This window comes from Lemur catta, chromosome 3 (assembly GCF_020740605.2).
Source record: "Lemur catta isolate mLemCat1 chromosome 3, mLemCat1.pri, whole genome shotgun sequence".
Classification (NCBI taxonomy): domain Eukaryota; kingdom Metazoa; phylum Chordata; class Mammalia; order Primates; family Lemuridae; genus Lemur; species Lemur catta.
In genome coordinates this window covers 93,157,111-93,173,047 of record NC_059130.1, presented here as the reverse complement: position 1 = coordinate 93,173,047, position 15,937 = coordinate 93,157,111, and the positions used below count along the sequence as shown (strand labels likewise).

General features: G+C 36.4%; 1 protein-coding gene across 1 annotated transcript in view; it reads right to left on the bottom strand.

Moving 5' to 3' along the window:
• Positions 1–2,302: 2,302 nt before the first annotated feature.
• The window catches only part of LOC123634216 (zinc finger SWIM domain-containing protein 5-like), a 38,467-nt gene continuing 24,832 nt past the window's right edge, over positions 2,303–15,937 (bottom strand). Inside the window, exon 2 of the mRNA XM_045545575.1 lies at positions 2,303–2,764. Coding sequence (XP_045401531.1) covers positions 2,307–2,764 — 458 coding nt within the window. The 3' untranslated portion in view covers positions 2,303–2,306. The remainder of the gene's footprint in view (positions 2,765–15,937) is intronic.

Here is a 15,937-nt window from a genome sequence, read left to right as displayed (position 1 = left end):
TATCACTGCCTACACCAGCACTGGCTATTAGAAATAGATCAGGAAAGGCCTTGTGGAATACCATGGAACCTGGGGTAGAAAGCTAATATAAGTGTGGGATAAACGCATATATAGAAGTTCCTGGGGAAGGTTGAGAATCACATCTCAAGTTCAATGTGGCAATTTCAGCTTTATTTCAGACAAATAATAAGATCCTGGGGTGGTAGATGTAATGAGGGATAAAAATTTCTTCGGCACAGTGGTAATGAGGGAAGAGAGTTGTTTTGGTGACAGTGGTGGTGAAAAAGACAAGTGCAACACGGGTCCTGAACCAAGGTGCCCAGTTCAAGAAAAGGCAGGAGAGCTTGGAAATAAATAATTCTGGGAAAAAGACAGTGGGAATGAGGCACAAAAGCAGCCCACAGCCCAGTTACTGGAGTACAGAGCTATTCTTCTCTCTGGTGCTGTAGATCTGCGGGATGGGGCAGAACTCAGGTCTCTAAGAGCTCTAGACTTAAGGAGGCCAGAGAAGTAAAACAGCCTCCCTATGTGGGATAAGAAGAGATATAGAGAACTACTCTCAAATAAAGAGAGCTCAGTTATTATGTAATCACTACAACTTCGAGTGTAAAGCAATAGAACATTTTTGCTAGTTAGCAAGAGCTCCTAGAAGCCGGCCTGTCTGAATATCCTTGTTTTTCAGGAATGCCGAGGTTGTGTGTAGAACCTGACTGGCTCTATTGAACGACTGGGAAAGGTACATGGACTACTGTATTATATGCAGGCTACCCACCTGGCCTCATTGCCTCTTTCATACTAGTAGCAAAGTTACCTTCCAAAAAGAGAGAGGTAGATTAGAGAAACATAAAAAATATAAATTCTGAAGTCAAATGAGCCTAGATTATAAAAGAAACAATGGTGACATAGCACCTCTTGTATTTTCCTGGATAGAGCTGGAACCCATTCTACTAAGTGAAGTATCCCAAGAATGGGAAACTAAGCACCACATGTACTCACCATCAAATTGGTTTCACTGATCATCACCTAAGAGCACATTTAGGAATCACATTAATCGGGTGTCAGGCAGATGTGGGAGGGGAGGGGATGGGTGTATACATACATAATGAGTGCGATGTGCACCGTCTAGGGGATGGACACGCTTGAAGCTCTGATTTGGGAGGGGAGGAGAGGCAAAGGCAATATACGTAACCTAAACTTTTGTGCCCCCATAATATGCTGAAATAAAAAAAAAGTGGAAATTATTATTCCTCACAGAGTAGTTTTAAAAACTAAATGAATTAATATATATAAAGTCCCTTGAATGATGCCTGTAACATAGTGGGACCTAACAAACAAAATGAAAAATTGGCTCATATAACCCCTCTTCTCAAAATTCTTCAATGATTGTCTATGATTATGTTTCTACAATCTGGTTTCATTATAAAAGCAAGCATTGATTGAGCCAGGTGCAGTGACTCACACCTGTAATTCCATAGACTCAGGAGGCTGAGATAAGAGGATTACTTGAGGCCATGAGTTTGAGACCAGCCTGGGCAACATAGTGAGACATTATCTCTAAAAAGAAAATAAGAAAAAATTAGCCAGGCATGGTGGCATGTGCCTGCAGTCCTAACTACTCGGGAGGCTAGGACAGGAGGATCGCTTGAGCCCAGGAGTTTGAAGCTACAGTGAGCTATGATCACTCCACCATACTCCAGCCTAGGCAACAGAACAAGATGCTGTCATTTAAACAAACAAAAATAAAAACAAAAAAACCCCCAAATCTACAAGCATTTATTTCAATTATTTCAGACCTCTCTATTATTTCTACCAGATTATAAGCTACTTGAATGCAGGAACCATGTCTGTTTTATACCTTCAACAATCAGCACTATTCCTTGCACATGGTAGTTACTCAGTAAATACTTGTTGAATGAATGAGTGAAAATAAGCTCTTTCTCCATCCATGTACTCCCATTATACAGCTCATAAGCACAATGCTAACAGATGCTTCTTAAGATAACTCTGATGCTATGTAGGAGCCTGAAATGTCAAGTGACTTCTCATATCCACCTCAATTTACTGAATGACACAAATTATTTTGTGCTTTCTCTCACTGTTGCATATTTCAGGCTCCTAGGACAGCAATTGTATTAATAAAGAAAGCCCATAACCTAGACCAATATATAACTCTAACATTCTCTTTCCTTTTTCATCAAAACCTTTGAGATAGAGAATTGGATTACTTTAAGAAACTAAGAGTTAAACATAGTTGTTTGGATAGAATGAATTTATTAAAGTTAAGTGATTGCAATTGTAGAAATGTCTCAACCTCTAAACGTGCAACAAAGTACAGGCATGAGGGTTGTTTTGGTGACAGTGATGGTGGAAAAGACTATTTTATTTTGCAACAAAAATGTACAATTACCGTTCACTTGGTTGATTTCTGAGTTGGAGGACAGAATCTCATCTGCCAGTTTCTGTGCAGTAGGAAGAACTTCAGTGTGGTGTGCTGTGATTAAATATTGAATAAACTTTTGTAGCTGGTCCCTATTCATCTGGAAAAGGGTTTCTGAGATAGGAAGACGCAATTTGACTTGGTCTGGTTTACGGATCCTGTAGAGTGAGAGCGCTACCACATGAGCACAGTAGAATATGTCCTTGTTTCCACAGCCACATGTCACTGAGGTGATTTTGCATCGATCAAAACTGATTGCAACTTTGTAAGTCACTGCTGGTTCAGAAGCAGTGGCCAGCTCAGTTACTGTGCCACTCAGATGAAAGCCTAAGGAAACAAAGAAAAAACAGTGTTTAGAGATTCTGTAGTAAGAAATTGATAGATTTTCATTTTGCATTTCAATTCATCAATTCAGAAACTATTTACTGAGTATTTCCTATATATGTGGTAGGCTCTGCCATAGACACAGAAGTCAATTAAACTCAGATATTGCTCTGAAGGAACACACAATCTATAAGAAGAGTCCTTACCCTAGAATCCATGAACCTCCTGAACTAATATGAAAATTTTTGCTTGTACATATGTACATTTTTCTGAGGGAGTAGTTTATACCCTTCATCATAGTCTCAAAAAGATTAATAAGGGGCATGCATGGTGGCTCATGCCTGTAATCCTAGTACTTTGGGAGGCCGCGGCAGGAGGATTGCTTGAGGTCAGGAGTTTGAGACTAGCCTGGTCAACATAGTGAGACCTTATCTCTACAAAAAATGGGAAAAATTAAAATTAGTCAGGTGTGGTGGTGTGTGCCTGCAGTCCCAGCTACTTGGGAGGCTGAGGCAGGAGGATTGCTTGAGCCCAGGAATTTGAGGTTGTAGTGAGCTATGATCGTGCCACTGTACTCCAGCCTGGCTGACAGAGTGAGGCTCCATCTCTAAAAAAAATCTCCTATTTGTTGGAGAAATATTTGGCAAAGAGTAAAAGGTGCATATATAAGTTTCAGAGCTACCACTGTGACTTGGCAGACTTAAAAAATGTACAGAAAATCTTCCAAAGTTTAAGTTTCAGACAATTACGGTTAGTTAAAATAAGAATAAGACCCAAATTTATAAGCATACTCATAAAACCTAGCAAAATAATCACTACTAAAGGCACATTAGGTACAATCCAAGGAAAGGTGCACATTACTGAAAAAGTTAAGATTAATTTCCAGAGCAAGAAAAAGATAAAAATAAATTTGCTAACTTCACGGCCTCCATGTATATGTTTTAAATGTCAGAGCATTTTTTCAGCTAAACTTAGCTGCAGGTTTAAAAATATTTACTGCCATTTGTTTAAAACAAAGTCAAAAGGTTACATTCAAATATGATTAAGTGTAGGTAAAGACTGCCTTCACTTAAGAACTCAGGAAGAGAACTATAGGGCTGAGAAGCAGCTCCTCTGCAGACTTATACCCAGCAGACATTGCCAGCAGAGTAATATACCAGAGAGCACATTCCACTAGGAATCAGGCAGCCAGAATCTGCTATTTACTATGTAGCCTTGTGTTGCTCACTTTACAACTCTGAGCCTTACTTCGTTTCAGTAAAGTAGAGATAATAACACTTGCTCTGCCTATCACTGAAAAGTACCTTGTAAAACTGTAACATGTCCTACAGATCTATTAATGTTTTTATGCAGTTTTTGGAAATGGGTCTCCATGTGAAGGGCATAAGAGACAATTTCCCTAATAGCTAAGTTTCATAGTGGCTGAAAACCAGGTGCTAAGAAAGTATATTCTTAATGACCCTCAGGACCACTCTGGGAATATTAAGTACATTGTTGAGAAATGACTTCAGTCCACAGAAAGGATATGTAAAAATCTCAGATAAGATAGAGATGTCAACGTGGAAAAGCTTAGGCATCAAGCCCTTGAGTCTAAAAGGTGAGCAGAAACATTTCTATTTTATCAGTTCAATGTTTTAGGTGGACTTGGCCTGCAGCACAGTCTCTGAGCCCAATCTCACCTTCCCTTCCTGCATGAAAATAAGTAAGAATCTTGGATAGATATGAGACAGAAATAGTTATTAGTGAGAATCTTATTAGGATATAAGGCCCATGACGGCAGGGCTCTCTCTGTATGTTGTTCATCACTATAAAAAAAAAAAACCAAACAACAAAACCACTCTGGTTATAGTATGAAAAAAAAGATTAGACCTCAGCTTCTACATTTTAAAGATGAGATGCTGGCCTAGATTACCTCCATGGTTCACTCCCATGCAGAAATAATATGATTCTATAGTGACTGTCAACTGAATCTCCCACAATGTTAGACACAGAACTTTATTATCAGTATTTACCTAATGTTGGCAAAGCAACATTTGATGTTACATATGATGTTACATAGAAGAGCTCTTTTATTAATACTGAGCCTTTATGAATGCCTCCTATGCATTAGGCTGTATTCTAAGTGTTGTACATGCATTAACTCACGTAATTATCACAATTTTATGAATTTGATAGTAGGTGTGATGGCTAATTTTATGTGTTAATTTGACTAAGCTATAGTACCGACCTATTCAATCAAACACTAATCTAGGTTTTCCTGTGCAGGTATTTTGTGGATGTGGTTAACATCTATAATCAGTTGACTTTAACTGAAGGAGATTATTCTCAACAATTTGAGTGGGCATCATCCAATCAATTGAAATGCTTAAAAGCAAAACTAAGGTTTCTCTTAGAAGAAGAAATTCTGCCTCAAAACTGCAGCATGAGATCCTGCCCAAGAGTTTTTAGCCTGCCCTACAGATTTCAGACTTGCCTGTTCCCACAACTGCATAGGAAAGTTCCTTGAAATAAATCTTACCTATCTATCTATCAGTATGTACCTCCTACCAGTTCTGTTTCTCTGGAAAACTCTGATTACTACTATTATTTCCATTTTTTGTATGAGGAAATATAAGCATACAGAAGTTAAGTAACTTGCTCAAGGTCACTCTGCTAGTAAGTGGCAAATTCGGGATTCACACCCAGGCAGTCTGGCTCTAAAGTGCATACTCTTAACTATTACACCATACTGTCTCTGTATAACATTGTATTGTATGGCAATCAATACCATATTTAATTGAATTATAAACTATAAACCAACACAATTAGAAATATTATTAGAAAATAACTTTCAGCCCAGGCATGGAAGGCTGAGGCAGGAAGATTGCTTGAACTCAGGAGTTTCAGGCTGCAGTGAGCTATGATCACATCACTACACTCTAGCCTGGACAACAGAGTGAAACCCTGTCTCAAAAAAAAAAAAAAGAAAGAAAGAAAAAAATTTTCAGGTATATTAAAATTTTAAAATCTCAGTTTTTAGAGCATTTGTAATGGTTTGAAACCCCTAGGTTAACCTAGAATTAGAGCCAAAATGTCAAGTATCAGTTTAGATTCCAGCTGTCTTCACAATAGGTCAATGTTAAAACAACTGAGAAATTTTCTGCAAGATATTTTTGAAAAGCTACTTATACATGGCTCCCTAGAGGCTTTGGCTAAAGCTCATGATGCTCTTGGGAACATGTTTATTTGAGTTGGGGAAATGTTTGGGCTCCATCAGCTATATTAACTCTGATATAGCTCATGCACCAGGTCTGGGCCCATCTGAAGCAAAAGGCTCTGAGTGGCTCTGTGTAAGTTTGCTTGCTGGGAGATTCTTTTTCTCTTCATATCTCTTAGAATGTAAACCGAAAGTCTGTTTCAAATATCTGTACTCCTTGCCTTATTGTAACCTAGTGACGTTTTTTAAAAAGTGTAATTACTCCTGAGAATAAAGCTAGATAGAATAGGTTCAATGTAGTGCTTCTTTCCCATTGCAAACCTACTGCCATAAACATGTCTATCAATAATCTGATTTAAGCAAACACATAAAAGCCTGTTTTCAAAAATCTTTATTGAATCCAGCATGTATTTATTGAGTACCCATTGTGTGCTCTGACATTTTACTTTTTACTTACTTGTTTTCAAACAAAAAAGTTTATAGAGAGCAGTTATTATGAGTCCCATGTATGCATCACTCAGCTTCAACAATTAGTAACACAAAGATAAATTTATTTAATCCTTACCCTTTACCAACTCCTTCCCCACCTCCCCCATGGATTACATTGGAGCAAATCCCAGAAATATCATTTCACTGGTAAACACCTCTGTATGACTCTAAAAGAACTAAAAAGTAAAAATAATTCCTTAATATCAACTATCCAGTGTTCAGATTTTCATAATTAATCCTTTTTAAAAATAAAACAAAACTGGAGGTTTGTTCAAATCAGGATGCAAACAAGATCTAGACATTTAATTTGGTTGTTATATCTCTTAAACTACAAGTTCTCTTGTTCCCCAGCACCCCAATTATTTATTGAAAAATAATAGTTAGCTCTAGAGACTTGATCAGATTCATGTTTTTTTTGTTGAAATTACTTCTATACTGTTGAAATATACTTTCTATTGCATCGAATCAGAAGATACATAACCTGATTGTCTTTCTTACTTTGTGCTGTTAGGACTGAGCAGTGGGTTCTGGTGTAGTTGGCCTGATCCATCCATTATAAAGTTCCTTGTCAGCTAGTCACCTAATGATTTTAACAGTCATTGATGATAAGCTGCCTTGACCTATTATTTCATCAGGGGTGGCTTTAATTTTTATTTATAGTTTTGATTCTCTCACGTTCTTTGACTCTTAACAACCTTATCTTTAAAATAGGGGGGAAAAACCATGTAAGGTGGCTAGTTTAGTGCCTGGGAACACAGTGGGCTCTTAACAAAAAAAGTGACAGAAACAACCACTACAAAAATTGATTCGAACTCATGGAAAAAACTATTTTATAGACAAAGTTTTCCCAAATATCACCTTTGTGATAATCCTTCATTCACATTTTCCTAAAATAGAAAAAGAAAACACATATATTGTGAAATCACCTTACTTATCAAATGTTCAAATGCCCAAAAATTATAGGCTTTTATTTTTTCTATTTTTTTATTAATACATAATATTTGTACATATTTATGGGGTATGTGTGACATTTTGATACATGCATACAATGTATAATGATTAAATTAGGGTATTTAAAATATCCAACACCTTAATTCTTTGTGTTGGGAACATTTCAAATCTTCTCTTCTAGCTATTTTGAAATTATACAATATATTGCTGTTAACTATAGTTATTGTACCATACTATTGAACACCAGAACTTATTCCTTCTATCTGTATGTTTGTAAGATCTGGGATATTTTAAATATTCAGTTTGTGGCACTGGTTAAACAAATTGTTGATAATATTATGATAATATTACATAATTAGTAGTTATAGGATGGTAATTCTTATTCTCAAAAACATATATTGCACTAATTTTTGTGAGTGCCAATTATAATTGTTTGTATTGTTTTATTAATACTATAGTCAAATAAATCCCACATACTCAGTCATTCCAACAGAACTTTCTGCAATGATGGAAATGTTTTATATCTGTGATACTTAATGTAACAGTCACCAGTCATATGTGGCTATTGCGTATGTGAAATGCATCTTGTGTGACTGAGGACCTGAATATTAAATTTATTTATTTATTTTTTATTTCAAAATATTAAGGGGGTAAAAATGTTTTTGTTACATGGATACCTTGCATAATGTTTAAGTCAGAGCTTATAATGCACCCATCACCAGAATAGTGTTCATTGCACCCAATAGGTAAGTCTTTGCCCCTCACCCCCTCCCACTCTTTCCCCTTCTTGGTTTCTAAAGACCTTTATATCTCTACATGCCCATTGTCTAGCTCCCAATTATTAGAGTATACATGTGGTGTTTGTTTTTTCATTGCTGAGATACTTCACTTAGGATAATGGTCTCCAGTTCCACCCTAGTTGCTGTAAAAGACATTATTTCATTGCCTTTTTTTTTTTTTTTTTGAGATGGAGTCTCACTGTGTTGCCCCAGGTAGAGTGTAGTGGCGTCATCACAGCTCACCACAACCTCAAACTCTTGGACTCCTGGGCTCAAGCAATCCTCCTGCCTCAGCCTCCCAAGTAGCTGGGACTACAGGCCCCTGCCACCACAACCAGATAATTTTTTCTATTTTTGGTAGAGATGGGATCTTGCTCTTGCTCAGGCTGGTCTTGAACTCCTGACCTCAAGCAATCCTCCTGCCTCGACCTCCCAGAGTGCTAGGATTATAGGTGTGAGCCACTGCACCCAGCCATTTCATTGCTTTTTATGGCTAAATAGTACTCCATGGTGTGTATATATACACACCACATTTTCTTAATCCACTTATGAATTGATGGGCACTTAAGTTGATTCAACATCTTGGCGATTGTGAATTCTGCAATAAAAATTCACATATAGGTGGGTGTCTTTTTGATAAAATGACTTCTTTTCCTTTGGGTAGATACCCAGTAGTGGGATTGCTGGATCAAATGGTGAGTCTACATTTCTGTCTTTGAGGAATCTCCATCTTGTTTTCCATAGACTGTATGCTAATTTGCAGTCCCACCAACAGTGTATAAAGCATTCCTATCTGTCTGCATCCATGCCAGCATTTATTGTTCTTTTTTACTTTTCAATAATGGCCATTCTGACAGGGGTAAAGTGGTATCTCATCCTACCATAGCCCCTTCTCCATTACATATCACAATGGTTCTTTTCAAAGAACCAACTTTTCATTTTGTTGATGCTTTGTATTTTTTTTTTTTTTTTTTTTTTTGGTTTAAATTTCATTTAGTTCTGCTCTGTTAACCAGGAACATTTTTAAGCACTTATCATGTGCTAGGTACTTTCTAAGTTCTTTTACATATATCATTTAATCCTCACCACAAAATTATGTGTTTAGTACTATTATTATCCCCATTTTTCTTGGTAAAGAAACTGAGGCTGAGCTAGGGTTGGAACCTAGGAAGTCTGGCTTTAGAGTCTAAGCTCCTAATAACAACATTTTATTTTCCATTATAACATTTTTAAAACATCAACCTTATTTTCTTAGATTAGGAAAATCAGATGATGTCTGGAGTTGCTTCTTTAATATTTTTTTAAATTAAGATATTGATAAATCATACTAACTCAATTTTAATATTTTGTTTACATATAGCCAGCTACTATGATACTTAATTACCAAACTGAGAGCAAAATGGAATCTGAACAGGGACAAATGGCAGAGAATATGCAACATGCAGTTTCCCTGGTCAGATTCAATTTGGTAACCAAAAAGTCATAGCACTTGTCCTTCTTTTTGTGACTACAGGAAATTCAAAGAGCCAAAACATAAATATTCTTTCCCTCTTTCAAAAAAATATCTTAAATCAAGGTTCATTCATTCATTCAACTAATATTTATTTAACAGCTGCTATATGTGAGGTCCCAAGGATACATCTGTTGAAAAAATCTAATGATCCCTGACCTTATGGCATTTATGTTCTAGTCTGGGAGAAAGATATTAAACAACAAAGTCTACAAGTAATTATTTAATTCTAATTGTGATAAATGCTATGAAGAAGAATGATAGAACAGTGTATAATAGGAGGTACCTGGTTTAGGGACAAGGGTGATAAGGGATGAGTTCCTTGAGGAAATAACATTTTGTGCAGAATTGTATAGAATAAGTAGGAATTAATAGGTGAAAGGATAGGGAATGGCAGAGTAGTGGTAAGGAGGACTCCAGGTAGAGAAAAAGACAGACAGAAAAGCTTATGCAGATGTACTGAGGCAGAGAGGAACGTGGAATGTTCAAAGAACAGAAAGAAGACGAGTGACTGGAAAGCCAACAGGAAGGGGTAAAATGGCATGTGATGAGGCTGCAGAGGCAGGCAGCAGCCACTGCTCTGGGATTTATCTTTAGCTTCTCCTGCTCCATATTCAAAAGGTCACTACATCCTGTAGATCCCGCCTCCTAAGTATCTCTCTCCATTCTAGCCCTTCTCCTTTAAATCCCCTAATACTGCCTAAATTCAAGATCATAATAAACTCTTGACTGGATTAACTAATCTTTCTCTCCCAAGTCTTATTCCCTCTACCCATCTTCCATAAACATGAGCAGAATGATCTTCCCAAAAGAGAAATACAATCATGTCATTCCTACAAAACTGTGACCTATTTATCTTATATTTCTGCTACCTAAGAATCTGGCACAGAAGAAACATTTATAAAAGAGTTTGCTGAACTGAATTGCTTAAAATCCTTCAATGGTTCCCCAATGATTATAGGATAAAGTTCAAACTTCTTAAGATGTGCTATCTTTCTATCTCTTTAGACTTGATTCCCACCACTTTTCAACATACTAAACACATCAAACTATTTGCAGATTCTTAACTGTGCTATGTTTTCTCTATTTTCTTAGCCTCTATGTCTTTGCATGTAAAGTTCCATATAACAGGCATGCATGACCTTCTCACCTCCTCATCCTAATTCTTGACTCACTTGAGTCCCTAACTCTGGGAAGTCTTCCCTGATCTCTTTGGACAACTAAGTTAAGTGATTCTTCCTGAGCTCTCATTTTTCATCAGTCATATCTCTATTACAGCATTTGACATTAATGTAATGAATAGTTTTCATGTTTGTCTTTCCCTTTAGATTGTGAACTCCTTGATAGCAGGGGTTATATCTTTTTTATCTCCATATTTTCATCCAGGCACACTGTAAGGGTATGACAATGGTCTGTTTGCATATGAATGAATGAATAAATGAACATTAAACTGAATCTTTAATGTATATAATGGTATCTATAATTCACAGAAGGTTAAACATGTTTATAAAATTCCTGATTTTTGTGATTAAAATGAAATCATCCAGTATTTAAATAAGTTTACTGGGATGGTGAGCAAAGTAACAATAATATGTATACAAGCTAATAATATTGAAGCACCAAGATTATTTTCCATAATTCATATTTATACATCAAATGGACAGATGTCATGCTTCTGCCAATTTTTATAACTTGTTTTTAAAAACATAACATATGAACAGTTTCATTAGCTAACATTTACTGGATACTTACTACGTGCCAAAAAATATTCATGTTCTAAGTGCTTTCCATTCAATTAAATCCTCAGAACAACCCTATGAAGTAGGTTCAGTTGTTATCTCCTTTTTTCAGACAAGGAAACTGAGGATCAGAGAGATAAAAGAACTTGTCTAAGATCACACAATTTGTAAAATGTAGAGGTGGAATTTGAACACAGGTAGTCTGGCTCCAGAGCCTGTACTCCTAACCATGACAATATATTTAATATGACTCTGCAGTTTAAATTATGTATACAAAACTTTATAAAGGTAATTAGCAAGTACAGTTCTATAAAGACAGAGTCCGGCACTAACGACAAGTTAGTAAATACTGACTTGTCATTTGCCAGGTTTTCTGGGCAAATCATCAAGGCAACTGAAACTGACAACTGCTGTGATGCTCTCACAGTTGGAATGAAGGTGTGCTCATGAACTCATCTGTAGGAGACTCAACAGCACAGTGAGTGAATCATCTGCTTGGAGTTCTAAAGGAAAGCACTTCTCAGTACAGCCCTCTGACACCATTCAAAGTCTTTTGTGTTTCTGAGTACAAGAAAGACTCTAGTAAAGCTTGGGCAATTAAAACCACTTTGCTCATTGCTCTTTTGATTCACCATGCCCCTAGGCAGGTGTTAATGCATGAAAATGAATGTCATTTCAGCCAATGGCAGGGAAAAGAAGAGCCGTGGTTTACAAAAAGAGTAATTTTTCTCATAGTTAGTTAAAATATATATGTCACATATATGCATATATAATGAATACATGCAAATATATAAACTAACTCCTTTGAATGAGAATGCTTCCTCTTGAATAAATTTGATTTTGATGCAACTGCATAATGTAAATTAAACCTTCTTACTTAATTCCTGTCTCTTGGAAGGTCACAGCAGTATAACAGCAGAAAATAAAGCAGCCACTCTTTCTCTCCTTTCTGTCATCTAGCAAAACAGAAGCCTGGATGCCTGACAAAGACAAGATGGTCAAGGGAAATATAAAAAAAATAGAAAAAGAAAACAGAAGCCTGGAGAAGGCTTAAAACAGTGAGAGTAACATCTACAAAAGAGCTAATTTCCTTTCCAGAAAGCCTTACTCAAAAGCTGGGTAACTACTGCCTGAACAAGAGCACTGGAATGGCTCTGTGGACTAATGCTATGATATGATACAAAGAGATGAGGAATGAGAATGCTTGAGCTGTAATTCCAGTACCCCTAAATTCCTCTTTGCCTCAGTTTCTTAATTATGCAGATAGACATAATAAGACTTATCCACCTATCAGAGTCATGTGAAAGTAATTTGTAAAGAACACATTTCCCAAAGATATCATTCATTCAACAGCAATCCCAACTGGCCAGGGCCGTGGCCTACATAAGTTCACAGAAGCAGATGGTGTCCACACACTGGGTAAGGGTGCAAGAGATTGTAAAGTGAGGAGTGGTATTGTTATTCGGGAATACAAATGATGCTGCCCCATTACCCTGAGAGCTACTTGGCTTGTTTGTGTTAGAGAGGTGACCCTAAGCTTCTCAGAGCAGCTGAGTAAGCTGGAGGGCCCTTCTTGCAGCCATCTGCTCCTCTCCCAGACTCCTCTGGCAAATCAAGAGGTTTTCCTTGTATTAACCTCTAAAGAACAGCCACGGTCCTTCTCAGCACCAGCTTCAACAGGCAGTGGTCTCTGCTCTCCATCTGTGCCAGCAATCACAGTTAAAGAACAATGATGCTTCCCAAACCCAGGCATTCACTTACAGAGATAACCCTACATTACCTAGTTTTCCAGTATTCTTTTACTTGGATCCATATAAGGAAATTAGGTATATATTCTAAAAGATTGTTTTTGTTGTTATTTTAGAAACATTTTATGTAGAGGAAAAGATAAAATGGGAAGAATTTGGAAAATTCACTTAAAAATCTAATAGCATAAAACATAATTACTTTAAAAACAGTAATTTCATTTCCCCCTTACAACTCTGGCACCTAAGAGTTGCAGAACAAGTTACCCTGTATACTAGCGGATAACCAATCTATTCAGAACTACAGATTAGATGCCTCCTTTTTAGTTCACAGATTTGAACATAGATTGGAAGAAAAAATACCACCCTCCTCAATCAGTTAGTTCTCTGCAGACATAGTATGTCTATCTATCTATATAGATATAGATATACACACACATACACACAAGGTACATATACTGCCAAAATGGATGTTAGAGGCTAATGCCTACCACCTGGGTTACTGAATATTCGAACAGGAAAAAGGGCAACATATAATTGTAAACTGATTTCAGAAATTACTCTGCTCCATTCAGTAGCCTACATCAGTGGGGGAGGGGAGAAGAAAAACTAAACAATAAACTGCTTTTCAAAAGGAAAAAGGATATACAAAGCTATTTTTTATCAACAACATTGAACAAGCAAATGTTTATTTTTGAGAGTTTTCCAAATAGCATTCAGATTTCTTTTAAAGCATTAAAAAATTACCTAGATACCCTTTTTCCAGGAGGAAAAAGATTTCCTGGATACTTTTCTGAGACTGTGTGCATTGAATTAAGACATCAGAATACAATGTGTTTACATACTATATATAATGTATATATAATGTACTTAGAATGTCTGGCATACCGTATGCACTCAAAAAACATGTTGTTATTATGTCAGTGTTCCAAATATAACCACGGTTAACTCCTTTATTCTAATATCTAAAAATCCCCTTATTTCAAGCAGAGTCTAATCTCAAATAATCTAAAGGAAAATGTCTATGCATAAATGTCATATGAACTGTAATCAAATTCTCATAATAATCAAAAGACTAATTTTCAGGCGATCTTAATCCTCATCTTGTCTAAACTCTATGACATTTCCAACATGGCCTTTTTAACATGGAGATGAATGCATATCCCACATAACATTCTTTATTTAAAGGTTTCATATGCTAGTAAGAATGCCATTCCTAACATTTACAGCATTTTGGTCCAGGCCTCATATTACCCTCTAGCTCTGTTCTTTTGTTTAATCTTGCTACTTGACCTGAGTGAGGCAGCAAGAATGTCAAAACAAACTCAATTAAGACAATGCTTTTCATTTCGTTTAGAAACTGGACTGAAACCATTCTAACCATTCTTTCACATTCTACAGTAACCTGATTCCATATAAACACCAATCAGATAGAAGACATTCTTATTAAGTCTTCACTCAGCGTTCTAAATGTATTCACATCATCCATTGGATGTAAGGAGTTCTTCATAAGAAAAATCTCTAGTGTCAGCAAGTTTTCTGAATAAAAATTACATTACTGTACAATCCCATCAACTGGCCAGCATTTCCTTGTGTTCTTATATAGTTTTTAACTCCTTTGCTGCTCTAACCCCAAAGGTAGGGAACACAATTGCTGAACAGAATGTTCTTCCTCGTGCTTATTACTTCTTCAGAAAGATTCCCCAAATACCTTTAGAATACCTAAATTGTCAATTATACATTTATGGGTTCTCATGCTCTATGTGATATAATTTACTTTTCTTTTCTTTAAATCAACTTTAAATTTGTTTATAAAACAGTCATGATCTGAGCTAAAGATCAATGTTTACTCTGGCCTGGTCTCACAAAGTATACAGACATCAAGGAAAAGAAAAGCTTTTTTCTATGAATCATAAGAATCAAACTCACTTACTGGGGAGCCTGTAGGAGAAACAAAAAGTCTAGATGAAGCTTTGTGCCATCCAATTCAGGTCTAGATTCAAGAGTTCATGAAGGGGCTCTCAAGACTAAGAATGCTGGTGAGGAAGAGGGCATCTTGCCTGGATGTTTTTGCAGGCAAGAGTATACAGAGTCCTATGGAGGGTGAATGGAAATACTTTTACCTGAGAAGTAGCTGAAAGATAAAAATCTAAGGAGTCCATGTAGATCAAGAGCCAGAGAAGTTTCTTTGGCTCAAACTGAGAAGTAGCTGAAAGATAAAAATCTAAGGAGTCCATGTAGATCAAGAGCCAGAGAAGTTTCTTTGGCTCAAAAGTCTTGGACCACATAGTAGAATTTCAGTCTTTGTGCCAAAATATTATGCCAGGTAAAGTATTTGATTTTTTCTCATGCAAAATTGGCAGGAAAAGGAAAAATAACCAAGCTATTATCTATGGAAATAGTGCTAAAATTTAATAATTATTTGAGAGAAAGAATGCTAAAAGGGATAAACCCCTGATTAGCAGAGTTAGATCTCTTATATGTTTTACAGTGCCCACAGTGAACTCTTTTTCTTAATTTCGGTACCCTGAGGGAGAGAAAAAGTTGATATTCAACTTCAAGATATTCCAACAACAATTCCAAGAAATGGAATCATTGATTGATTGATTCATTCATTCATCAAACATTGTTTAAGTCCTCAGAGTGCAGTAGGTACTAGAACTGGGTACTGAGGATACTAAGATGAGAAGGAATAGGTGTCTAGTGGGAGAGACAGACAAGTAAACATCTATAATTAAAGGAGTAAGTTTTATGACAAAAATCAGCA